We start from the raw sequence: 27,972 nt of genomic DNA, 5'->3' as shown, positions 1-27,972 counted from the left end.
TACTAGGCCTGATTGTCAGGGCCCAAGCCCTGAAAAAGCATCAGCTCCAATGAATATTCTCACTTAAGTCCCATACACTGTGCATCAAGTACAGGCCTAAATGTCTGGCTGAATTAGAGACAGCATGCTTAGGGTTACGGACTTGAGTTCTATAAAAGTCCAGTCTATTGCTGAGGCAATTACACCATTAATCTGTGATTTCAGGAACTTGCTAATGAGTTTTCTTGAAGAGAATTTTGATAAAGGCAGTGAATACAGAAGTGTCACAGCCACAGGAAGTGAATTAGCATGAATGACTACTCCCGCTTTCTTGCACCACCTATCTATTCATGAGGGGAGAAAATACAGCTACACCAAGGCTGAGCTTTCAAATTTCTATACAAAGTGGATGAGAGAGCAAAGAGTACTCTAATACATCAATTAGAAGTGTCATGCTAACAGTTTAAAAAAAAAACAAAAACAAAACAAAAAAATCACAAGTCTTGTGGGGTCTTCTGCTCACTATGAAATGAAACCATCTGGTCATGAACATGAAATCAGGCAGGCACTGTCCATCTGTACCTTCTTCAAACCTTTGGGACCAATCTGGTAATATTATCTTTCCCTTTTTCCCGACAAAGGGGATCTGAACTTAATGAAGAGGAAAACATCAATTGCATGGAGATCACTAAAATCACCTAGATAACGGAGAAAGTAAAGTAAATGGCAAATCTCTACTTTTTTTTTTTTTCAGGGCAGCCATTTCTCATGAAAACAGCTGTTTTTTCTTGTCTCCAGCTTTGAAGATATGTTTACCCTCAGCACAGACAATGAAGGCAATAAATTTGAGCGTCTATTATGAACTTAGTTCTTCCTAAAACAGGATTTTTCTTAAAAGCTTGAGAAACAGTGGACTACTCAGTAGGGCCTTCTGTATTGAGGAAACTACTTTAGACTGCAAAATCAAAAAAAACACAACTAAAGACAATTAGTTTTGCAAACAAGAATTAGAGATTGTTTTATTAGTTTACCTTTTCGATGGCATTTCAATTAATTTTGATCTCTTCTTGCATGAAAAAGCTTTTTTATGTTTTTCTTCTTCTATCATTTCTTCACTCTCTGTTCTAAGACAGTCAGTCTTCTTCAGAGGAAGTCTTTGTTTCATTTGCTGATTAGTAACATTGCCTGCCAGTATGTTTAATTTCCCAAGATCATCTTGTTTTGCCACTGCCTGCCTTTGGAAACATCTTTGCTTTCTTTTTTCCTCCTCAACCTACAGAAAGAAAAGTTAGGCCTTATATATTTCTCCTTGTTTCTTATTAAGAGAGAAACATCATATGCAAAATTGAATAATTCAGACTTTACCTCTAAAGACATGTAATGTGAACTGAAACATTTTCATTTTAAGAGGTCTTTTCATAAAATTATACGACAAAATGTATCAAGTCAATGAAAGCACTTGGAATTTACCCATGATTAAAAACATACGACAAAAACATAGCCTTTAGAAAGGAAATAATAGTATATCTTGAACATGAACAACGGAAAAGTAAAGGCATAACTGATGGACAGAGCGTTAGAAGGAATGCACAATGTTAGTTGTAAAAATACAAGAGATAAGAGTCAAAGTGTTTATTTCCTTAACGGAGAACAAAAGGAAACAATAAAAGCAGTAAAACACCAAAAAATCCACAACCAAAGTGATTTCACAGCAAACAGGAATTTCAATGAAGGGCAATGGAGGCACACAATGCACAAATCATATCAAACAGAGATTAGTCAAGACCCTGTTCAGAAGCTATTTTCATTCTTTGATTCAGAATCAGAACTAGTGTTACTGTGTGCATTCTTATGGTAATGAACTGGTAACTACTCACACTGGAACTGAGTGCCACCTGTTGTTAAACTTGAACAATAATACATTCTAGAGTTTTTCAGAACCTTCTAATTACATAATGGGGAAGACGACAACTCTCCACAGCTCTCTATTCATACATAATATACTTCCACTGCACCAAATACCAATTTCCACAAAGCACCTTCCCTTAATGATGAATAGCTAAAGTGAACAGGACCATTGATATGGAGAAAGATTAAAAAATAAGGAGTAGCAGATGAACTTCTACCTCTTTTTGCAGCTGTACCTTCTCTTTTTCCAAAGCCAGGAATACTATTTGCAGCATTCCTACCTTACTCTTAAATCTTTCCATATCTTGTTCTAGTTCTTCATCCAGATTCCTTTTCAGTATGCTGCAGGATTGAATGTCTTTTTGAAAATGCTCAGCAATTTCTATTTCTGCTATTTTATGATTGTTGACAAGGTAGTCTCTGGGAACACTGTCATTAAAACAGGAGTCTTTTCCAAATTCATTTTCTGCTACAAAATAAAGTGCCTTTTCATCATTTGTAGAAACAGATCTTGTTTTAGGAAGAATATTAGAAACATCATCCAAAATGCTTGTTTTTAAATAATGTCTCAGAGAGTACTCAGGACTTCCTTCTACATTTTTACTACTTCCATTCTCATTCTCTTCCATCTCCACAGGAGGTATTTGTTTTCCCTCTCCTTTCACCATAGGTACTTCTATATTATCTGTATCGTTAGTGCAATCTTCATCTCTGCTGCAGGTATCTTCCATGTTTGTATTTAAGTTATTTTGATCAGGAAGGACACCAGGACTTGGAATTATGGTTTCCATTTTGGGTTGTTTTAGGCCTAGCACAAGTTTCATATCTCCAGATTCACCATTACTTTCTATCTTATTACTTGATTCTGTCACATGTGGTGAAGCTACATGAGAACTCTTCATTTCTTCACTGAAGTTGTCTTCTGACATTTCTCTCACAAGGGAAGTGGTTTTATCAGTTTCAATAACTTCACCAAACATCTGCTTCAGCTCCGCTGTAATGTTTTTAAAATTTGTTTTCAATTCCCTTTTTTCATTTTCAACCCATATTCTTTCATATCTTTCTTCCCAAGGTTTTAGACTTAACCACTTCTCAGCACTGTGCAATTCCTCATTTTGTATTAGGGCTTCCAGATGCGAAATTTCTGCTTTGTCAGTCTGATTTTCATGTGTTGTTTTCTCTGTCAAGTTGGTAGTTTCTAAAACATATTTATCCTTAAGTAAGCAGGTACAGACAAAAAGATTGCCAAGAGAAAGGAAGTTACAGTTAATCTAAGTAATTTATGTTGCAAATTCATCACATCCAACTGTACAAAAGAAATTTTGGAAACAATTGTTTATAATCAAAACAAGGGAAAGTAAAGAAAGCTTCACTGAACCATCATTTTCTTAAAAATAATAATAATAAAAAAAAAACTTATAACAGTCTTCCTTGAATTAGGCTTATCTAGACGTTAGGGTTGCTTTTACCTTTTAGCCTGCCTGCTCTCATGTAACTCACTGCGAGGACTTGATTTATTCATGTTTCACTGCTATAATACAGTTATTCTTTACAACTGCCTAAGTTTTCCCACCCTCCTCCATCCATCACTCTCCACCATCTGGCATTATACTGATCTCAGACAGTTCAGCTAATACAGCATGAACTGTCCTTCAGGTTATCCTTAACGAGCTTTTTACAGGCCACCAAAAGGAGAACTGGCTAAGCTAGGTTAGCTCTTCACCTGACACTCAGAAAACTTAAACTCCATTCCAAGCTCCAAAGAAAAGCATTTATTAGGCAAACCTGTCCATTCCTTCCCCCATCCCAAAATCAGAAGTCCAAGCTTCTCAAAACCACACCAGGCCTCACCCCCACCCACCTGCTCTTCTCCTCAGTCTCCGCACTTCTCTAACCCCATGCTCCATTCCTCAATGGTTCTGGCTGCTCACACCCTTCGTCACTATGCCCCCTAAAGTGCTCCCTCCCCAGCTCAAACTCCCTTTTGAAATGGGGCCTGCAGTTCCGGTGTCCCAAAAAGGACAAGATCTCCTAACTGCTTACTATCCTTTTTGGTTAGCCAAGCCCTTTTCTCCCTCCACATTTTAGCCGCACAACAACAACTCCTTTTGCAATGGGGAAGCAGCATCTCAGCCAGTCACTATCTCTCTCAGCCTCTCCTTCCACAATCTCTTTGCCTAACTGTCAGCACTTTCCAGTAGGCCTAAGTGCTGTGCTCCTTCCGTTAAAATCAAGCGCATCCCTCCTCCATGGCACCTCGGTATGAGGCAGAAATCACTTGCTCCACTGCCTACTGAGGTGTTACAGAAGACTCCAAACACTCAGGAGAGACCTCCCCTCTACCCAGACCTGACCTGTATGCCCAGCACAAACAGAAGGCTTGCCTCAGAACCTGGGAGATACAGGTTCTTGAAATATCATCTCTTTCTCAATGTTTAATTTGGCCAAAGGAGGGTATATTTTGGAGGCAGATAAAGTATCTAGTTGTTCATCAAATTTCAAGTTTTCGTTTGACCTCTCCTCATACAAACAGGAAGGCCTAGAGTGTTTTATCTGAAAGAACAGCAGATGATAAAAGATGGACAAATCTCACACACAAGCACTCGAATGTGTGGTATTTTGCATGGAAAATAAAATATACTCAACTGCACTGTTTCTTAGCACCAAACACTTAAAGAAAAACATTGGTCAATAGTTAGGCAAATCAGCTGAAAACAGACTACAGTGACATTCATCCATCATAATGTCAGGTGTTTTATACAATAACAGGAAGATTGCAGCCAACTTGACTTCAGATTATAATACAACTTTCATCTGCAGGACTCTTCCTTTGGCATCGTTCATTGACCGGTAAGTTTTCTTTTGCTTTAATGTTTAACAAAATCATCCAATTCAAGCTCTAATTTAAAATATTTGGTTTTACATACCTGCCTCCCATAGTTTTCAATAGGATCCTTAAGGGCTTCTTTTTTCTCAACTGAGGACAACACATGAAAGGCAGGTTCTGAGTACTTACCTATAGTGAAAAACATATTTTTTTTTAAATAATAAACATGAGTTAATACAGTTTATGCCTAGAGTGCATCCTGAATCATCATATTTATGAGAAAGCCTTAACACAGACTAATATATCCCCCAAACTCATGAAATCCTAAAGAGAAAACTATCTTTCTCTCTATATTTTATATTTATGCATATTTATATAACACTATATATGTTAGCATAGTCACACTGCATGCCATACAGTAACTAGCTACATTGCTCCAGCAATTTTTGTTTCCCTCTATCTTGTGCACAGAAAATCGCAAACAACATCACATGCTTGAAATCTTCAAGGCCCCAGATCTACTCCCGCATAAAAACAAAATTGTCTCTAGAAAAGAATCCACACTGAGCACGTCATGAAACAGCCATCAGTAAAACTGCTGCCTCGTTTGTTGCAGAAGATGGGGAGCATACACTGGATGAAAGAGGAGTTTGTGAAATGTCTGTGGGCTGTCTCTTACATTTCATCCGTACCTTGGAAAAATGGATTCCACGCTTTCCTCTCAAATTCCTATACAATATCGGACAGGTCACAAACTCCTCAGAAGTAGTCGTTCAGTCTGGGCTCCCCATTTCAGGGTAGCTACTTTGAAACTCTGAAGGCACACTTTCAGACACAATGAACGTTCCCAGCTACAACTTAGACGCAGCAACTCACTGTCATTCTCCGTGTGGCAGATGCACCCCGAACACAGAACTATCAAATACCCAAAAAGAAAGCAAAGTCCCAGCAGCTCAAGTGCAACACCTAAAACAATCACTCTCTACCTCCCTTCCTACTCAAAAATTGTGCAGTTTCTACACAGTAGCCTTTCTACATGTACATACAGCTTCAATGCTAAGGAGGGATACAATCCTCCGTCCTTCCTACAAGGAAAGTAAGAAAGGGAGAAAACAGGTATTATCATATTCATATACAAAAGGAGCCAGTATTAACAAGTCACATGGCCAACTTCACTTCTGTCATTTTCTACTTTGGATGCTTCATTTCGCAAGCTTTCATTTCAAAGGCATTACATCAGACACTTGCTTAGGGTTATACAACTTGGGCATCTAAACCAGGAACCTAAGCTTCTCCAACAGTCATACAACATCCAGAGAACAATTCAAACCTCAAGTTATATAGTATGAAATCACATCCCTCTCCCCTACACCATTCCCAGCCATTGGTGTGTGCAATTTTATAGATTTTTTGTTAATTAGGTTTTCTGGTAATTTTAATCACAAAGTACTTGCCAACACACTTGAGTCATTAGCAGGCTGACTGCACTTATTTCGCAAGGTAGTTATGAAGATCTACTGATAACCGAGCAATAGGTCAGATAATCTAACGATGAGCTGCTCCCGCAGTTGAAAATGCATGAGAAATCTCATCCTCAAGTAGAATTTGAACAGCAGGCATTAAAGCATGCTTAGGGACATTAAGTAACAAGAAACAAAACAAAAACAAAACCCCTTCTCAATAGTTGCTCAAGTACCCATTTCCTTAGGATAGAATTCTGTAAATAAAACAAGTATCTTTCCCTTTTTCTTTCCTCCTCGCCTCCCCTCCAAGCCATCCAACCTTAACAGAACATGCTAACAATACGGACAGCATCGACTATAGGATACCAATCCCTTCAAAAGGATCTGTGCTTTCTCCTGTATGACTCAGATTATGCTTCCTTCACAAGAAGATTCTTAAGTGGGCACAGAAAACCACTTCAGAAGCACAGCAGATGCTGCTCGGGAATTCCAGCTGGAAGGGGTGGTCAGAAGCAGCCCAAGAGAAATATCTGCACACACATCCCACTGGCTCATAACATCCTTTCAGAAAACAAAGGAAGGTAACTCGGAGAACAGAACTGGAGACAAACGAGCACCCAGTGCGTCAGTAATCTGTACATAAGCCTCTTAGGAGGTGATAATCATTATAAAAAAAGAGTTTAGACATGCAGTATGCTCAGAGTCTCGTATCTACTAATCCCAGAAATCTCTCCACTCCAAGTACAATAGGGGTGATCAATCGCTCAGACAAAAGGGACCACTCCTATACTGTCTCCATGAACGTGTGCTCACCAGATTTCCTCCTTAATACATCTCCTACCACTTCATCAATGTTCATTCAGGTCACAAGCTGAACGTGCATGCACATCCAACCACACAACTTGGTATGTGTGGTCACTCCCTTCAGATACATGGGGACTCCTCGTTTTTGATAAAAGGAGTAAATATTTTGTGAATGCAGAAGAGCTGCAGAGCCTTTCCTGAAGATGGCACAACATTGACTGAATAAGCTATTTGGTATTCCTGAAGATGGCACAACATTGACTGAATAAGCTATTTGGTAGCCTGTACCTGCCCGAAAGCTGGATAGAAGTGGTCCTATCAGCACCCAGAGTTTTGTACTGGCCCTCTAAACGTGCAGTTCTCATGCTCTATTCAAAGCATATAGGTGCTTTAAAGTTTTGGATTCCATTTCAGAGACCAGACTCTTCAGAATTAGGTCCTACAATGTCATGATTGGAAGCAACCCAATCTCCTATTCAGTCTTGCCCTTTATGTCTGATGGTAAAGTTTTCAGCAGCAGCTGTTGGAGTCTGAATCTGTCTTCAGATAGACTGTATGAGCTTTGGAGCCTATGTGGTTTTTTTTTTCCATGGCGTTTAAGCAATGTTGAAAAAGCTGTACTATAGGCACAGAACAAGGAGAAAGGCATGGGAAGATGAAAGGCTACAGTGTTCTTGTCTGCAAAATTGCAGTTTTCACAGTTTTGGTAACTCTAAACTCCTAGAAAAAGTAATTCATGAGCATAATAAAAACAAAACCACCATCTCTCTTCCTTCAGGTGCCGCAGGCAAAATTTCTTCTCTTCTAGGAGCAGAAATTCTGGAGTGTCTGATTTTCGTATCATTGTCTGCTATCAACATTAGGAGAGAGGTATGAGACTGCCCACTGACAAAACTTCTCCACTTCTAGCACAGGGCAAACTTAACTAAAACACCAGCAGAACCCCAGTCTGAAGCTTCTGAAGAGACTAAAATTTGAAAAATGCACATCAAAAATTCATACAGTAAATTAAATTCCATCATTATTTCCAGTCATGTATTACTAGCATGTATTTTCACTATTGGATGCTTGCATTTATGTTAGATGAATCCTACCTCACACAAATGCCCATAGAAATCCTAGTACATCCAGAAGCAGTGATTCCTCTGCCTTTTACTCTGCCTACTCTGTAGCAAGCACCAAAAAATGACCTTTAATGTTGTGTCTGAATATACTTTACCTTTCCTTTCTCTTGTAATTTCCTTCCTCCTAAATTGCCTTACATAATGATTTTTTGCAGATTACAGACCAAAGCAGCTACTCTTCTTTACAAAGAACATGGGAACACAAGCACTTGATCTTGATTCAAAAACATGTTCTGAAAAAAGTATTTTTATCAGTCAGTAACAAGGGAGCAGAATAGAAAGTTTTATTTTTCTCATTGCACATTTAAGCTTGCAAGATACTGTACATGTTTAAGGAATAAACTTATGAAGAGTGGCACTCTTAACCCCTTTAGCACTAGAAATATTGGTGCAGGAAAATCATGATGCTTTGCTTAAACAATATAAATTGCTTAAGTCCAAACAGAGAAGTTTTGAGAGAACTTCTTAACGTCTGATCTTCAAGATAACACATGAGGGAAAAAAAAAACACACATGAAAAAATAAACAGCTGATATGAAATGAGTATGACAATATCATCTTTCTGCGTTCGCAATATTGCAAAGTACTGGTCCATTAGTGGGGCTCCTTTTCATACTATTCTGGTAATACAGATAAAAACAAATCTCATGTTCGAACCACTACCCTTTATGCTTCTTACAGAACACACTATCACTGCAAAAGATAAGGCAAGAGAAGAGCTCCTGTTGCTTACACATTGTGAATACATACACACACTTCCTGGAGGGAAGCTTAACCTCTGTTAGCGTTAAGAAAAACGATATGTTTTTCCTAAATGAGAAGGATTAAGAACAACTTGAAACTATTCGTACACCATACTCGCAAGTTACAATCACCTTGTAAATTCTTTCCAACTACTTCATGTGCTTACTTTCTTATATTTGAGTTCACCTCCCTTTGGTTTATATTTTCAATATCTGATTGTCACAGTGGAAACTCTAAAGCCTGAATGGGGAATTGTTTCTTATCTGCTGAACAAATACACAAATCAATGGTTCTCAGTAGTTTCTCCAAACTCAGTAGTGTCTCTATTTTAAAGCATATTAAGGTCACATATCTCCTCTCCAATATATAGCAGGCCAGCTAACAGTTTTACTTTTAGCCTGGTTTCCAAAGTAAAGAGAACTCCTGAAAACACACTGGCATCCTGTCATTTCCTTCCCTGCATCCTTCCCCTAACTCTGAACCTGCCAGCCAGATTCAGTCAAACACAACAGGGGAAGACTCCAGAGGAATGTATTTGCTGCTACATGTTGAAAAACAACTGGTAGATCAGTAGAGAAGAGAGTCAAGTAAGCACTCCTCCTAAGCGCAGCTACAGCATGAGCTCAACAATTTACCCCTTCTGTCTCACCCCTGCTCCTGGACAGTTTAGCTAGCACACCCACAGCACACACTCCTTATTGAGAGCTGGGAATACCAGGAAAGTGTGTTGAGAAACTGGAAGGAAAGCAAACTTGAGGACTGTCTGAAGAAGGGACATGACAGCAGCTGTGGTGGAGGAAGGTATTTACAATGATGAATGGCAGACTAGAGGACAGAGCACACCCAGGATAGAGGTGCATTTCAGTAGTCCTTCTCCTCACGGAATGTCTTACTACAGTCACTGATTTAATGTTAGAAAAGAATTAGCAAGTACAATGCATCCGTCCATAAAAACGCAATACCAGAAAATTAGGTATGTGTTCATATTGTTTTTTTCAATGTATTATTTTTACAAAGTACAATAAACCAAAATATGACAAAAAGAACGCTACAAATATCTTCAATATCCTCTGCATCACCAAAACCAAATTTCTCCAATAGATCTGCAAAACAAACAAGTCAGATGCTTAATTCAATGCTGCTATCTGGGAAAATTATGAAGCTCATCCCAGTAACATGTGAGGTGAACATTACCTGATTTTTGCCATTCACTTTTAGGAGAGGTTTCATTTGCTTCTAATATTGATTCAGAGATCTTCTGCTGTGAAAGGCACAATCCAATGAATACAAATAAAAACAAATTCAAAGTAACTACATACTATTTAACAATCAGGACAAATAATAGTCTTATATGAACAAATATTTACCTGGGAGTCGCTGTGTTTCTCTGAAAAGCCTGGGAGATGAAAATTGTTTAAGGAAATATTATTTTATTTAATGTAATGTATCTTTTACTCCATGTAACATCAGTAGTTTCTACACCAAGTGTTAATTGCAAGTATTATTTCATTGAAAGACACTAACATTACCTTATCGTGCAGCATATGCATTAGTATACAGAAAATGCACAATGCATACTTCCTATCATGTAGTTTGGATTAAAAAAAACAAAACCACAAAAAAACAAAAACAAAAACCCAAAGCCCACAGAACTAGAACAATTCATGTGAAGCAGTAAAGTCATGCTCATAAATAGAATAAGAAAAAAAAAAAAAACTTTAGTTCTTTTAGAAAGCAGGATTCTGCTTCCCGAATGGACTATGTCAAAAGCTGAAGCTGGTCTGCTTTAATGAGCGATCACAAAGCAGTACAGCAGCACTATGACTATGATTATCCTACAAGTGTTTGAACACTGATGAGTATTTTCCTTTCTGTTGATTGGACAGCAAAAAAGGACTTATATGGGAGAGCAGTGGTACAGATATAGGGGTCACTAGTTTCATCATTCAAAGAGATAACATCAAGCTGGTTCTTAGTAAACAATTCTGGTTTAGCTTTCAGGGAAGCAACTGAAATGCACACTGTTGGGCCCTACAACTAAATTGCAAATAATAGGTTTTTTTAAATTTTGTCCAACATTAAATTATTCCCACACATAATCTACTGGCCTGCCTATATTTCTTGAATCTTCTGCTTTAGTCATCTTACAGTTTCTTGGTCCTCTCATGAAAGAGGCATGAAAAATGTTAGTAGGAAGAGCTCCACAGCAAATTTTAGTATTACTAAAAAAAGGAAAAAAAAACGATTACAAAATGAACAGTATTCGATTTCAGCAACTTGGTGATCCAGTAGTATGAAAATATCTGAGGAAGATTACCATCATCACATCTTACTACCTTTTTGCTCTGCATTTACACTTATGTTAGCAGAAGCATACAAAGCAACAAACTTCCATGACAACTCAACAAGCTGATTTTAAGCTCCCAGGTACTCAGAAAATTTTGCTTTTAGCCTAATGGGACAAGACTGGGTGGGCTTCTTCAGCTATACAGTTGTATCCATACTCCAGACAGGAGTGACAAATCACTTTTTAAAGGAGAAATCCCTCAGAAGAGACTATTACCCTAAAAGCAAAACTTCCTTGCCTTCCTGTTAAACAGATGCTTACAAAGCAGCAGACAGAAACCCTATCTTAGCAGTAAAAGCATAATTTTAGCCCCAGGCAAAGTATAGCAGAAACCTTTCCAAACTTCAGGGGGGGAGGGGGGAAAGGTGTGGCCAGATCATAGCGTTCCTGTCTTGCCACAATGGTCCAAAGTGCCTATCATCAACATTTAGAATGGCAATCCTAAACCACGCACACTTTTACCACTCCAAGCAACATGTATAATGCATGCAGGACAACCACCTTTGTTAACCAAATAGGGTTAATGGCACCTCTAATAAATACATTGATAAATGTTCAGTTGATTCTATAAAAGCTTACAATGGTATACAATTGGTCAGGCAGGAAGTTACCATTGTCTTGCTGCCTTGAAATACTCTGCAAGCATGCTCCACGTCCGTCTGCAGATAGAAGCAGCGCACTGGCCGAAAGATTTCTCAGACTTTCGGAATCAGGCTGTTCAATTCAAAAATATGCAACTTAAAAACTGATGCAGACTCATTTTTTCTACTCTTTTCCCCAAAAAAAAAATCATTAAGACAACATGCATCACATGCAAAAAAGCGTAAACAGGGCTTTTGTAGCTCTAATAAAACCAGAGGAAAGGACATTTCAATACATAGCATACTGGAAAAATCATGGCAGGCATGGATATTTCAGGCCTTCATTAAAGAAATCTTAACTCGGATGTTAATCATCTAAACTATCTTGCCATCTTGATAAACCTAGACAAACTGGACATCCACAGAAAAAAATTAAGAGGACATATCAAGAAAAGAAAAAAGTGGTTTTCAAACTAAATTGAAGCTCTACAGTGATTCAACATTTGCACTTCAGCTGCACCTGATGTTCAAGTTCAGCTTTCAATCACTGGATATGTATCTTGCAGTGGTGAGTAAAACCCACAACTACACTGGAAATGCAAAGCAAGGGCAAATTTGCATGAACAGAGACTAAGCCAAAGCTTACAAGGACTCATGCTATCTTAAAAAGCTTAATCTTATCTTTCTAAGGAAGAGGGGAAAAAAAAGACAGTTCATTTTTCTCACAAGGGAAGACAATAGGTTAGCTACAGACCCTGCTCATTTTCCTCTACACAACTGCAACAGAAAGAAAGAACTAAAAGAGCAAACACACCCAGTGTGTTGGGTATCTCTGTGAAACACAGCCTTCGAAAAAATGCTTAAGTACATCCACAAAATACAGAAAGAATCTATACGGAAGAAAAGAAACATTTACATTGTAGACCCTATTTGCAATCTTTTACAACTGACTGGATCAAAATAATAGAGCTGTAGGTGGGAAAGAAAGCAAAAATCCTCACTCAGCCAACCTTTTAAAGTTTCAGGATATTTTAACTAACTTGTAACATGATCATTTCATTATTATCCTAGAAATCCAACTCAAAGGCCACTTGCTGCCACTCCCAGGACATTAGCACACCCCACTTAGGCACAGTCCTCACCAAACCGCTTGCACAGAGCACAAGCGGCTCCAGGTCACAGGAACAAACCTGTGGCGCAGCCACCACAAGCGGCAACTGAGCCTCATCCCTGCTAGGGCCCACGTCCAAGGCAAGCTCCCGCGCACTTCCCCCCTCGGGCAACCCACTGCGCCCCTCACACCAAGCACCTCGGAATCCCAGGGAGAGTCGCTCTCGTCCTCCTGCTCCGCTCCTGCGGACGACGCAACACCTGCAAAGGAAGCCACAAATGACACACCACCGCTCCTTCTTTCCCTCTCCTGCTCTCCTCCAGCACGCAAGCCCTGCGCCCAGGACACACCAAACCGTTCCACTCCCCAGGAAAAACAAAGCAGCGTCATTTAAGGGCGCCTGCACCCCCAGCCGCACCACCACGCTATCGCCACTTCTTGTTGAGCATAACTCTCAGTCTCATCAGGCTACTTGACCTCAGAATATCTTCACTGCTCTGTTTTAAGCTACCCCATTCTGTAAAACAGATTCAAGAATCATTCGGATGGAGAAAGGCGCACAAAAAAGCGACAAAGAGCCCCAGATTATGGGAGCACCCACACCCAAAATGAGAAACTGGTGGTTCCAGCCTGGTTTCTCACTGTGCTTTGCCAAATGAATGCCGAGGGTAAAATATGTAAAGATAGAAAAGCATTTACATATACACCACCTTTAATACAGCAGTTTTGGCTATACGTTCTGTGTGGCGTTTCATCAGCTACATGTACGCTGGTAACAAGCACTGGATCAAGGTACTTTTAGGAGACAGGCAATGGAAACAGTTGTTTCCTTTCCTGCTGTAGATCTGAGGTGAGTACCAAACCGCTCAACTCCAACAAGGCTCATGCACTCAGAAGCGTACAGTGTTAAAGACGCTCTGCATTTTAAACCTGAACAAGTTGAGGGACTGGAATGGGACCATTTCCTGTCAGCTTTACTCAGAAGTCTTTCCAAGTCTTCAGCCAAGAGCAATCACAGCTTTTTAATCTGACAATACATTCAAGAAGGCAGATACTAGCATTACACCCAAGACACTATATTCCCTCTCTCCTTCATCGACTAGTCTTGTCACAGATCTTCCAGGAGAACGTCGCAACAAAAGTAAAGATGGCACTTGCTTCATACATCATAATTTGGAATCCAATATCACAGTTTCAGATCTCCAAGAATGAAAGGAAAGGAAAAAAAGCTACTTTCTTTCTCTACCACTCCCCATTAGTATTTGCAGGCCAGTGGAAAATTAGGTAATATCTCAGAAGCTGATCAACATTTTAATTCATTTACTCTGTGCAAGTATCTCAGAGAAACTATTAGGATCAATATTTATTAACTTACTTCTCACATCAGCATGGCCTTCTGAAGCATTCTGGAGCTGAAGGCTGTCATTACAAACAAAATTTTTCACACCCTCAACACCTGCACCTTGCAGGTTCTCTTCACCATTGTCTTCCTTTTTCTTTTCTTCCCCTTCAGATGATTCTTCCTAAAAGAGACCGACCAAAACAGTCAGAAAGAATACAAACAAGCATCTTCTGCACAGGAAATCAACACTTCGCAAAATGCATCTTTTGTGTAACAACACAAGGAAATGGGACTCCTGTTTCACGAGGCTTGCAGTTCTTCCATAGGAATGTATTTAAGTAGACAGCAATACCTAATGTTGCAAATATTCTTCACTTTTGAAGCATCTCTCTGCCCAGAAGCACTTCCTAGAGACAGTCTAGCTTCATCTAGATTACTGTATTCAGGAGCACACTCCTCGACTCCCTCCTTTGCTCAAGGGAAAACCACTCTGACTCTCAAACAATCTTAGTCAAAACTCCTTTTGCTTCTTCACTTTCACCCTTCATACCACAGATTTTACCAGACTGCAGTAACTCTTTACTGATATTTGTACATACTCCTGTCTGAGAAAAATTTTATTGATACCAGAAAAAAGTCATTGTCTATTCTTCTTCCCCCAACATCACTGTAACCACACATTAAAAAAAAAAAGAATTAAAAATACTACCTGATTTTATTCTTACACCTAAGAAATCGCCTTTGCTAGGAGCATGTTTTTAGTGAGACACTTTCTAATATCAGAAAAAGATGACCTAAAGACAGCTATATGCGAAGAATAAGTATTAACAGTAGTCAAGTTTACCACCTGTTTGTTACCAATATTAGGCCTTTAGAAAATACCCTTGTGATTGAATAATCCCTTTATACTTACTTTGGTGCTTGAGGGAAATGCTGCTCTTAGTTTTTCTTCACAGCTATTTAAGCAAAAGCTTTCACTTTCTTGTTCCAGTGTGTCACAGACTTTATTATCTACTTCACACTGCTCCTCTTCAGCACCCACACATTCAAGAACCACAGAGTTCTGTCTTTGATTTTCAAGCCTTGGGTTTTCTGCTTCTGACCAAGAATTATTACCACTTTCAAAGCCATCGCCAAAGCTTGATTTTTTCTCTTTAAGACCACTGCTGTCTGAGAGAGGTAAAGCTGTCTCTTTTTTCCAGTCTGCCATTTCAAAGTCTGCAAAACAGGAGTCAGTATGTCTGTGAAAATCTTCCTGAATTGCACATTTTCTTTTCCAGTTTTCCTCTCTATCTTGCAAATTATTTAGACTTTGAAAAATAACTTCTTCTGGTACTGACTTGTAAGATATTTCATTATTCATTATTGGTGGAGACATAGCCATTACATTTTCTTGTAACTTTTCATAACATCCAGCTATAAAAGACACAGGAGTATCAGATTCCTCCATTTTCTTATCAAGTTCTTTACATATTTTATGATGATCATCACAGACATTTCCCATTCCACACTGAGCTTCCCCTTCGTACTTAGCATTGCTAAAACACCCCAATTCCTGATTTATTTCCCCCTTAGCTTCTGTTTTTTCCCCCTGCTCTTCCTCCACTATGTCATTAGACTGAGTTTCTTCTTCATCTTCCAGATCTTCTTCCTCCTTTTCATCTTGAGTAAGATCTTCCTCCTCATCCTCTTCATAGTCTTCAACATCACCACCACCATCATTTTCATCCTCTTCCTCTTCTTCTTCCTCCTCTTCCTCCAATTCTTCTTCCTCCAGGTTGCTTGCACCTGAAACATCTTGATTCAGCTCTTCACACTCTCGTTTGCTAAAATTTGTGTCTGGCAGCGTTACCTGTTGGAGGTTTTCCTTTGGCAAATTAGGACTTCCAATTCTAGAACCATCACCATCTTCTTAAAGCATGAGGAAACCAAAAAACATATGTGAATAAACAAAATAAGTTATACAAATGATAATAGGCATGTTACCTGCTTAAAGCACAGGAGAGGAGTCATTTGGGAACGTCTGGAAAAGGAGCCAGGGGAGGGATGGGCAGGATGGGAGAAGGACTTGACCAGGTACAAAGGCTTAGGAGGGAATTCAATCTCTTCATCTTCACAACCTGACTTATTTTTCTCTGAAATGACTACATGCTCTGTTCTCATAATACTACTTTTCTCATTTACTATAGCCAAAAACAAAACAAAAACACAACACCTAGCAAGTCTACATTTGTGCAGTATATCATATAATCTTTTCCAAATAGCTTACTGTTTTTCCTCAGCTGTTGGGAAGCATTCATTAGCAGTGTCAAGTTTGGCTTCTGTGGCTTCTGCAAATAAAAATAACTTTGAGCAGAATTCTCTATTTATTTTAAAAGGGACAATAACAAATCACTTGTTTGCACCAAATCTTGAACTGTAAATATGAGAAGACTATCCTTTTGTTTCCAAATTGTTTCCAAAACTGTATCTACAGGCATCACAATTCTATAAAATCTGTTTTTGAATCAGTATTTGTAATAGCTAATTAAAATTCAACTGTATTTAGGACTGCATTTTCAGGACGCTTACTTTTAAATGTTTACGAGCGACCCAAGTAGCTATTTAATTCTCTAGAGGTAATGTGCACATTAGTCATTTGAAGTCCAACTTTCAAAAAGTTCCCTAAGTTTCAACATTATGCCAGAAAGATGGACCATTTCCATTTTAACCACTGAAAAAAAATGAAACCATGTGAAAAATACAGCATTACAGCGTGGGTTCCAGCACCACACTTGGCTTCTTCATCACAGCACAGCCCCAATGCAACAGACCTCCCCTATGGGAGAAGTGGATAAACCTTCAGAACATCAGTCAGAATAGTGAATGAGAGAGCACAGGCATGCTAAAAAGAATGCCATCACATGCAGTGTAAAATCCCATGCAAGCCCGCAATGCCATCCCCCAGGAGGAAAAAAAGACCCTCTTGAGCCACTCCCCCCGCCCCCAAGCACTCTTGGGCAACCTGACAAGGACGAAAGAAAGGAGAGCCAGGAGATGAAGCATTGCAGCAGATCTTGAACAGCAAGTGCCCTTTTCCCCATATCAGCCTGAATTCTATCACCAAAGTTACTGGAAACAAACAGCAAGGCTTGGAGGACAAAAGAACAGGCCATCTAGAGGCTGATCAACTTTGGGACGAGAACTCTGACTCAGGTGAAGAAAACCATGCGGTCGCTTTTCTTGTCACCTACTGCTCTTCCCACCCGCAACCGCAAGCCTGCTGCATGCTCTGCCACGGACGGCTACAAGGCTTGGAGCAAACAGCTCACCGCAGCTGAAAGACTGGCAGGCAGGGGACCGCGGGGCAGGAGAAAACAACCCTGCCTGGACACGTGGTTTCTTTCCCAGAGAAAACTTGCCTTCAAATGAGTCATTCTATGGGAATTTTTCCTGTAAAGGCACTATACCTTGGGAGTAAAATCAAGTTCTTCTTCTTCAGAAGTATGCCAAGTGTCATGACTCTCCTCAGAACTTCTTAAAAAGAAAGCAAAGTAAGTACTGTCTCTCTCAAATCTTTCTTCAGATAAGTGTTAGGTATTGTTCAAGTCTCACCTTATTGAGTCTCCATGGGAAAAGTCATCTATCACTGTTCAAATAGTAATTGATATGATTAATTTTTAGCATGCCAAATATTCTGATTTCCACAGTACATTCAAACATTTAACATGGACAACTCTACAAGCCATACTAAAGTGAAACTTGGGATAGCCAAACCAAGACAAGACATCATGAATGAAAATATTTCCAAAACAACTGTTTTTCAAGTCATATTGAATTTAAAAACAAAAATAAAACAAAAAACCCCAACAATTACATTTCCTTTGGGCTCCTATACCTACAAGTTGAGGGAACATTTCTAAAATAAAAAAAATAGCATGGTACGAATATGCTATGTTAGCAGACGGTTATAAAATGATGGTAGTTTAACACTACAGTAAGTAAATGAACCACTAAAGTATTCATACTACACATACCTGAGTATACATCGCATGCAGAGATTTTATTATTTTATACACTATGTGCTTTAAAATGCCATATACTACACTGTATTCACTTTTCTACCCAATTACAGATTATTCTGAAAACATCAAGAAAAACTGAAAAGCATAATCAAGAACTGAAGGCTATCCTTATTTAGGAGAATCACCAACAGTTCTCTACACTGTACCAAAGACGGGCACTGAGCAGACAGGAGGGGCATAACCATACCATGCTCTACTACACTCCAAGCTTTCAGCACTGGGATTGAAGGTAACTGGGATGAAGGTAACATAGGGTCATAGGATAACTCATGTCAGAAGGGACCTGAGGAGGTCTCTAGGCCCACCTCCTCCGCAAAGCAGGCCCAGCTCCGAGTTCAGACAAGGTTCCTGAGTGCTTTATCCAGTACGGTCTTGAAAGCCTCCAAGGTTGGAGGCTGCACAACCTTTCTGCGGGACTGCCCTTTTGTGACAAAGCTTCTTCTTACATTCAGTTAGAATCTCTTTTGTTTCTATTTATGCCTGTTGCCTCTCCATTACCTGCCACGCACCACTGGAAAGGACCCAGCTTAGTCTTTCTCATATGTACTGGCAGGCTGCTGTTAGGTTCCACCAAAGCCACCTCTTCTCCAAGGCTGACCAAGCCCAGCTCCCTCAGCCCCTCCTCACAGCACAAGCGCTCCTGCCCCCAACCTGCTTGGGGTTGCTGGGGGCAAGCTCTGCTGAGCTCGCTTACTCACTGTTGAAAGATCAATCTCTCTCTAGCATTGGGGGCCTAAAACTGGACTCCGACCTCTAGATGCAGTCCAACGAGTGCTGAGTAGGAGGGGGATAATCACTTCCCTCAGGCTACTGCCTGTGCTCCTCTTATTACAGTCCAGGAGGCTGCTGACCTTCTTAGCTGCCCGGGCACCCTGCTGCTGCCTCACACTCAGCTTCCTCTCTGCCCAGACCCCCAGATCTTTCCCAGCAGAGCTGCTCCCCAGCCAGGCAGTCTTCAGCATGCCTCACTGCAAGGGGTTCCTCCTTTCCACGTACGGCACTTGGCATTTGCCCTTGCCGCATTTCATAAGGTGCCTGTCAGCCTCCATCTTGTCGGGGTCCTGCTGAATGGCAGCACTGCCCTAATTTCCCCCATTTCGTTTCTTCTGCAAACTTGAAGAAAACACGCTACTTCACTTCCTCCAGGACACAGACGTGCTACTGATATCTGATACTCTAGGAATACAGTCTGAGAAGTACTAAAACCTCTCAACTGTTAACAACTAAGATGAAATAAAAAGGCCTTTTTTTTTTTTTTAAACCTTTCAATCTTGGGAATCAAAAAACAAATATAATCTACATATATAAGCTATTTCAATTTTCCTGAAATTCTTGATGTGTAAGTGCTAACTAGTATGACAAAATGAAGTTACTGCAAAGAGGAGACTGGGGACTTTCAAAACCAAAAATCTTGGGAAAAAAAATCCGAAGAACACATCATCACCTGCAGATACATCTCCTCTACTGCCAGCAGCACATAAACGAGTATGGAAATTATGGCTTTCCTAAAGACAGGGCTTATGAGTGAACTTTGATGATTATGTCTCCTGATCTGAAAAGAGTACTTTTAAACAATAAAATACAGTGTATGCGTTCTATAGAATCTCATGTAGACAAAACTTAAATGCTGGAACTTCCCATGTGAGGACAAGCTAAAAAATTAAAATGCAGGCACACAGAAGCATATTTTTAATGTTTCCTAATTATAAACACATTGCATTATTCTATTACTATACAAAAATGCTGTGTGTAAAACTAAATACTCAGTGTCATCAGTCTAATTTACCTGCTAGCCTCCCAGGCAGAGTAGAGAAACCTGTCTTTTAGAAATGGGCGGTTAGGCTGGAGCAGTTTTAAACTTTGACAGGGGATTTCAGCTATATCATCAATGAGTACTCTTAGAATTAACTGAAACAGCTGAATAAGTTAGCTAAACTTTTGCTTCCAGATATATAAAATTATAGGCAATGATCATAATCTGGTCACATTTCCATTTTAGAAGTTAGGAAAAAAAGTTAATGACACAGACTCCAGCCAGACTAAAACCACAGCCTTGATGGTCTATGATAAAAGACAAGACCTAAAAGAGTTGTCTCTGGGGATTGCTTGTTTCCACTTTAATTCAAGTCCATTTCCATTCTAGAGCAACAGCACACCAGCAAATTTTTTTTAAAAAGCACTATTACGCATGACATAATACAAAGTAAAAACTGAATTCAGTAATACAGGACTCACACAAACATGCAGACAAATAACTCTCCCTCCCACCCAAAAAACTGAAATATAATTTATAAGCCCCAAATTGTCAAAACAGGGACCTCCAACACAATAAGCAACGTAGATGTATTCATAGTTGCATACTGTATGACATTTCATATTTGAAAGGCTATTGTACAGAATACCTTTCCCTGTTTCTCTTGTTCTTGATGTCTGGTTGGGAGACTGTTGCATTCCTATATCCATTTAGGAAAAGGCATGGAAAGGACAGAGGAAACAATAACATCAGAATAAATTTGAAATCACAAAAATTTGGAAAAACATAAAAAACAGACAAAGCTATAGCAGTAGGAGAATGTATCATGACTATTAGTCTACAGTTAGAAAAGTGCTAGATACAGAAAGAGTCATAATCTACAGAATTCTGCTTTCAAGGAACAATGCCAAACAGCTTAATTTTAATTTACTTGCTCAATCTAAGTTACTTTCATTCCAATATTTTGAAATACTGAAACAGATTATCAGGTATTTACCACCAACTCCAATCTCTACTTGCTGCTTCTCTCAACTTGACTAGTCCTTATCCATCAAAACAGATGCAATTCCTTCATATTTATAGAGTTCTTTACGGATATAGCACACTTAAAATCCCTCCCTCCAAGCATCCCAGAATTGCTTTAGGTGCCAAAAAGTAAATCTTTAAGATACACCATCCAGAAATTTTGCAGGAAACCTTGGCTCTCAATACTTACATCACCACATAACTTCCACCTACTATGCTATTTATATTCACTGATTTCAAGTGATAGTTTTAGTATAAGCTTCTAATCCTCACCAATAAAGCTGTTGCCTTAAATCAGCACAGCTTAAAAGACTGTCTCAGTTGGTGCATGATGCAAATATGGGCCCTACCTATCTCAGTTTGACCAGAGGGGAGTTCTGATTGTTTTTTACCATGTTGAACTGTTCAAACAAAGAACTATGCCACCAGCCAGAACTCAGACACAGTGACCAGACAGAGAGAACGCCTTGTTCGCATAAGGTTATGGCGCAGGTCACAAATGGTCAAGAAGGGAAGATGCCTTGTTTGTTTCTATGTGTGTCATAGAACAGAGGTCTTAATAGTAGAATAGAAATAGAATAGAAATCACTATCTACCTGCTGAAATAGAATAGAAATCACTATCTACCTGCTATACCCAACCCTATCAGTTAATAAATTTTATATTTTATGTCGCTATATGGTGTGGTTCTATTACTGCAGCTACCCAATACCAAATTCCTCCATGACAGGGCCTTAACTTTTGTCTCAGTTAGAGCAGAAGACAGTTCTGCTTACATTGATCTTAACACAAATACGTGGAATCAATGCAGCGAAAGGATTCCTGCTATCAATAACACACACTTAAGAAATAGTTAAGAAAGGATCGCAGACATTTTCTCACGCCTTCTCCTCCACTTCTCAGTTTTTTAAAAAGGGAAAATAGGACACCTTTTCCTGATCCCAGGACATGGAAATTGGACACCTAATTAGAACAGCACACCTAATATGTACTGCAGTAGTTATGAAAGCTTCCACTTCAGACATGTTAGAAAACTGGACCATTTCTTTTGGAAGCATTGCACAGTTGTTACCTTCACTGAAGGAATTCCAACCTCAAAGCTAAAAAGTCTGTCATCAGACACACAAGGGCTGGAAGCCATTCAAATGGAAGTTTTTGCAAATCTGTCTCTGATTAATAAAAAGGTTCATGTTTTGACAAAATATAAACATTCGAGTCAGGATTTAATTTCTTAAAAACTGATTTGTTCAATTATTTCTTCAAAATATTCTCTTCTAACAAGCAAGTGCAAAAGAAGAAAAGGAATAAGGATAAGATTGAAAATCCTAGAAAAATAACACTGAAGAACAAAAGCAAACAATTCCAAGGTGGATACTTCTCTCAAGATCATCCCACCTTCTCCTCTAGTGAAAGATTCAAAGCCTGTTACTACAGTATATCAAAGGGAATTTTATGATGCAGGAGCTTTGCTCTGCGGGTAGAGCACTGTAGAATTAATTCCAATAATCTTTCCAGTAAGCCGCCAGTCTCTCCCTCTCTCAACATGGTAGTGCCATCTTATAAGAGATTCAGCATAAGGATTCAGATACTAGACAGCAAGCAAAAAAACAAACCCTACTAGAAATAGACTGAGAGCAGAACATACTCTTTCTCCACGTCCTTAACCCACGTATCATTCTCCTCATACTCATTATGCCTCTTCAAACGAACATAACAAATGAAGATTTTTCCATAACATTGGTGAACCTATTCCTACAGTTTCCCAGGAATGGGGCAAATTATTCTGTCCAAGACCCATATTTCTCTGAGGATCAGTATCACTTCCGAAATCACATAACACTATTCTTCAATAAGCAAGGCCTGTCAAACACTACAATGCGACACCACAGTGATTATATCAACCTGCACTGAATGCAGTAACAGAGAGTGGCTTTCAGGCAGAGGCAACATTTTGCCAATTAAACTACCTGTACCAAGCCTCGTACATAATCTTCTACCAGGAAACTTCAAAAAATCTTTGACTGGATCAAAGCTCTTGTTCCTAAGCCAAAGATAAAATTTAGCTTTAAATTAAATTCTTGTGCCTGGGAAAAGTCAAGGAAGAAAAATATCCGGTGTTTTCTTTTGCTCATATTTCTTAATACATTTTTTAAAAAGAGTAATAAGTTGTGTTTAAAACCTATCTGATGCCCATATGCTACATAATGACAATATAGCATCCTTAACAATACAAATGAATAAAATTTCCTACTGCAGGACCTGAAATGTAAAGAAAAACAAAAACAATTTTGTGTATTCTAAAACAGTAACTGCTATGGTACTTTCAGGGCTACTGGAGCGCATAAGCACAGACTCGATTTTGTTTTCTTCTTATGAACTCACTGAAGGAGTTCATTCCTTAATCACAAGGCAATTTAATTGTTCTTCTAGATCAACAGATCATATGGATTTTTAAAGTTCATTTTTAAATCATTTTAAAAAGTAAAGAAATGCATTTATTGTTAAACCAACCATGTCAAAGGAGATGCTGTATTTACGACTATACTGCTGTTGTTTATGAAGTCACTTTTCAAAGATAATTCTTCCAAAATATGTACTCAAACCATCTAAATTCTCAACAAAAGTGATTGTAACTGAGGATGAGAAATAAGGTGACTCACTAAATTGTGCTTATTAAAATTGACTCTACTAATATCAAAAGACACACATAAATTCACTGGAAGTGGAAGAAAAAAAAACTCCATGCAAATTTGCCTATTGACTCCCTACAGTACAAAGATGAAACCTAACTACCAAGAACAAACACATAGCTTTTGTAAAGGATTTTCAAAATTCAAACAGGTATAAGTAAAAGTACACACCTGAAAATAAAGATACTCTAGCCTCTGGTTCCTTCCCTGTCCTGCTACTTCCCTTCCCCTAACAGGGAGGCAGAGGAAAAGAAAAACCTATAGACATGGGGAATCCAACGAGCAGAAGGCAACAACCCTCCAAATGGGCAGCTAACACGCTAATTAGAAGTGCCCTCACAGCCTGAGAAGGCACACGTCCAATTGGCAACACAGAAGCACATTTACGAAACTGTGTGTGCTACTCCATTTGAGGTGTCCACAATAAGCTTCAACAATACAAGCCACCAAAAGAAAAGGCTGTAGGCATTCTCCTCCTCAGCTCCTCCACAGTTAAGTCTCCTACCTCCTCTGTCCGCAGCAGGTGCACCCAACGCAAACGCAGCAGCTCCTGCCTTGTGAGGAGCGCTAAGCACTGGCGCGCCTTTTGCACTGCCTGCAAAAGCTTCTCCTATGTTCTTCTCGTCTGCATAGTCTGCCAGGTGTTGAATAACACTATATACAGAAAGAGAGGGAATATTGTCACTATAAACAACATCCTTGCATACACCACTTACGACAATACTAACAGCCATCATGCAGCATTACCCATGCTACACCTCTTCAGAACCACTTATACTGTGCCCTGCGGGGCAAGGAGGGAATATCTTTTCCCCACAGTATCTTCCAACACGCTTTACTCCTACCAGGGCTTATACTCCAGGATATACCCAGACACCCTTCTTCCCTGTTTCCCCTTGACACAGCCTAAGAGAAAGGGAAATGGGAGAAGAAACAAAGTCTAGATTTGGTGTCAAGTGCTGGTCTGGAGAGGGGTTTATATACATTTCACCTGCCAAAGACACACTTTTCAGACTTTGTAGTGCTCAGACAGGAGCTTAGCAACATAAATTTAAAACCTAACACAGGATTTGGCATAGAAATTTTCCTCAACTTCCAAATTCACACTTGACACAGGAATGATAATTGTCAGAAGATTCCATTTAGCCTAGGACAAATTAGCAACTTGGACAGCAGATAACTTAGCAACTCTAACAATAAAGTTAAAAATTTACCTAGAATATCCATGAATAACAGCATAATCCTCAGCTGTCCATCCATTAATGTCTTTATGGGAAACATCAGCACCATATCGAAGAAGAACTTTTATTAAATTCAACTCCCCACCAGAAGCAGCTGTCATAAGTGGGGTCCTAAAGCACCCAGGATGACAGGAAACGTACGAGTTGATACAGACATTTCACTGGCATTATTTTAATCTCTATTTCCCCCTTTATTTTAAAATGAATGAAATAAAAGTAAATTTCATCAAGTATTACGAACATGAACAATAAAATGGAAGAGGGCCTCAAAATAATGAAATATTCAGTTTTCAGATAAAGTTTCTTACATCAAAAAACACTTACATACCAGCTATGCCTAGGTTCTAAAAACCTGCTCCTGCCTAACAGCAATGTTGGCAAACTAGTGGCAAGGTCCCTGCAGGGCACAGAGAGCAACCAGAGGCAATGCTTTCTGGCAGTCCTGAAAGTGGAAGTCATCCAGTGAGGCATGACAGCAGTCAAGTGCAGATCACTTTTCAGAAGTCACCCAGAGGGAACCACTTCTGTGTAGCTACATTGCAAAGCTGATTTCCAGCTCTCTAATTAATCTAACTTCGAGAACACTGAAAAGTTCCACGCCCCGTTTTGACAAACCCTTCACCTTTCCGACTGATCTCGAGCGTGCACGTCGGCTCCTTTGCTAAGCAGGAACTCCACCATCTCTTCGTGATGTTCAGACACAGCAAGAGAAAGGGGGGTGAATCCTTCCTGAAAGAAGAGATAAATAACTCAGATTTTGAAAAAGGCAACTTTTTGATAGAACATCCTGAATAACTGTCAGAATTTACCTTATTCTGCGCATCAAGATGGGCGTTGTGCGCCAGTAACTGCCCTGCTAGGCAGGTGTTAGGAGCAAGGGCAGCCAGGTGAAGGGCAGTGTTGCCGTTAGCATCCGCAAGGTTAGCGTCGGCGCCATGCGCTAGCAGAATGGCGACGCAGCCTTCGTGCTGGCACTGCACTGCCTGCCAACCACACGGGAAACAAGAAGACATTTTTCCAACAATTAAATTTCCGCTCTATTGGAATTCCCACATCTTACCAACATTGGATAACAATAATGCATTCAAAGATTAGGTAACATATGCTTATTCGATGGCTGATCACAACACAGTTGCTACACAATTCTAGGTAAAGAATCATGCAAGACGTATTATTCAATGATTCATAAGCATTGCATACAACAGGATAACATATCTCGTACCTTCATCAATGGTGATCTGTTATCGCTGTCACAAAGATTTAGCTTGCACTTGTTTTCTACTAAATACATAACAACCTCCGAATGTCCATTAGCACAAGCAAGATGCAGAGGTGTCCTAAAACATAAATATATTAGATTAACATGACAGACAACGGAAGAGATTGTTTCTACCTACGTTATATGGATAGGGCCACAAGTTCTGTTTACCAAAAAAAAAAAGCTTAAAGAAGGGGGGTTGTTTTGCATTACCAATGACATCAGTTTCATGCCTGAAACCTGAGACTGGCTTGTAAAACATACGTATGCCATTAAGGATTTTAAGAACACACTTCCTCAGCTGTGGAAGTGAATCTGTACAGATTCTTGCACCCAGATGATTGGTCACTACCTCCAACACCACTACGCACGCAGCCCAGCAAGCAAGAGCAAGGCTTGCGCACCTCCAGCCTACGGCAAGGCAACCTCCACCTGCTGCCAGGACCACTCACGCCACAGCAGCGGGCCGCAGGCCCAGCACGTGCCTTTTATAACACCAGAACATCCCCTCGCTGCTGGCCTTGCCGGGAAGTCGCGCCCTCTGGCCTCTTCCCGGCCTTACTGCTGCAGCAAGCACCAGCACGCGCTCGCTCCCAAGGGCCCTCCACAACACCTACCAAACCCGACAGCAGAAACCTTCCCCCTCGACCCTGTCACGCTCCCAGCAACAAAGTCCCGCTCTGACCTGGTGACATTTGTAACTATCCTTCTCATACCAAGTCTACCCTGGAGGAAGGCCCCTCCAAAGCAGTGCCTTTCCACAGTCCCTCACCAGCTGAAGGAAATGGCACTGAATTTTGTCCTTAAGTCAAAGCCTTGCCTTGCAGAAAGGCAGTCCTTCCAACTGCAGAACATCTTAGTTCTGGTGGCAGCTACTCAGCCTGCTTGCACTGAAAGAAATAGTCACCCCATAAGTCCTCCCATCCTGCACCTTTCACCACAGACTGAAAGCAGCACAAGCTGGGCCCTGCTCATAAGACTCAATGCCCATTGCTCTGTCCCAGCAGAACAGCAGATGCACTCACTAGACAACAGCCAGGATCTTCCATCCTCGAGGGTCACGCAATAATAAGCCTGTAGTTCTTCAAGGACCGAGAGTACCATTTAAAACCACCTTGCTGCATGTGAGTACCTTCTCTGATTTTAGGGAAGCTCATCTAATCTTGCAGTTGTTTCTGGGCCCTGCCTAGAGGCATGGCTACAAGGGCTCACTGATTCGGTGGGAATGGAAAGGGACAAGCGCACAAAAGCAGCGACATGTATTGCAAAAACGCAGACGTTTGTAATGTGGATACTTCCTGTTACAGGGCAGCTGATAAGCCTCCTCCAAGAAAAGGCTTCCTACAAGGGAACAAGGATGGGGACAAAACAAACATGCAAAACTAGAAAGGACTCATGATTTCTTGCTAGAGACAGAGAACCAGCAGCAGTAGCAAGGATAGGGTCACTCAAAAGTGACTACAACCACTTATATAGAAAAACCCCCTGTGAATATGGAGCATCCCTCATCTCTCAGCAAATATCTGGCTCTGATTACCTGAAATGTAACCAGCATGGCATGCTAGCAAAACCGCAAACAGTTCACACAGGCAAATGACAACTGATGCAGCCGATGCAACCGAGCATCTATGCCACTATGCAGGAACACAGGAACTTCTAAAAACTGCTGCTGCCATGCAGTAGGAAACATCACACTCCTGAAGCTCTGCA

General features: G+C 40.0%; 1 protein-coding gene across 5 annotated transcripts in view; it reads right to left on the bottom strand.

The window, feature by feature from the left end:
* Positions 1-27,972, bottom strand: part of ANKRD26 (ankyrin repeat domain containing 26) — a 65,030-nt gene that overhangs the window by 31,452 nt on the left and 5,606 nt on the right. The window contains exons 2-19 of one of the 5 annotated variants that reach the window (XM_068932498.1): positions 26,227-26,341; positions 25,814-25,987; positions 25,627-25,733; positions 24,978-25,115; positions 24,269-24,417; positions 20,697-20,747; positions 17,825-17,858; positions 17,680-17,746; positions 16,500-16,560; positions 15,144-16,141; positions 14,264-14,411; positions 13,087-13,148; positions 11,808-11,910; positions 10,217-10,245; positions 10,044-10,110; positions 4,815-4,903; positions 2,106-3,101; positions 1,011-1,252 (exon numbers count right to left, since the gene is read on the bottom strand). In XM_068932498.1, coding sequence (XP_068788599.1) covers positions 1,011-1,252; positions 2,106-3,101; positions 4,815-4,903; positions 10,044-10,110; positions 10,217-10,245; positions 11,808-11,910; positions 13,087-13,148; positions 14,264-14,411; positions 15,144-16,141; positions 16,500-16,560; positions 17,680-17,746; positions 17,825-17,858; positions 20,697-20,747; positions 24,269-24,417; positions 24,978-25,115; positions 25,627-25,733; positions 25,814-25,987; positions 26,227-26,341 — 3,630 coding nt within the window. The remainder of the gene's footprint in view (positions 1-1,010; positions 1,253-2,105; positions 3,102-4,814; positions 4,904-10,043; positions 10,111-10,216; positions 10,246-11,807; positions 11,911-13,086; positions 13,149-14,263; positions 14,412-15,143; positions 16,142-16,499; positions 16,561-17,679; positions 17,747-17,824; positions 17,859-20,696; positions 20,748-24,268; positions 24,418-24,977; positions 25,116-25,626; positions 25,734-25,813; positions 25,988-26,226; positions 26,342-27,972) is intronic. The other 4 variants (XM_068932507.1, XM_068932523.1, XM_068932514.1 and 1 more) reach the window with 4 other exon arrangements.

This window comes from Struthio camelus, chromosome 1 (assembly GCF_040807025.1).
Source record: "Struthio camelus isolate bStrCam1 chromosome 1, bStrCam1.hap1, whole genome shotgun sequence".
Lineage (NCBI taxonomy): Eukaryota > Metazoa > Chordata > Aves > Struthioniformes > Struthionidae > Struthio > Struthio camelus.
This window is presented reverse-complemented; position numbering and strand designations above follow the sequence as displayed.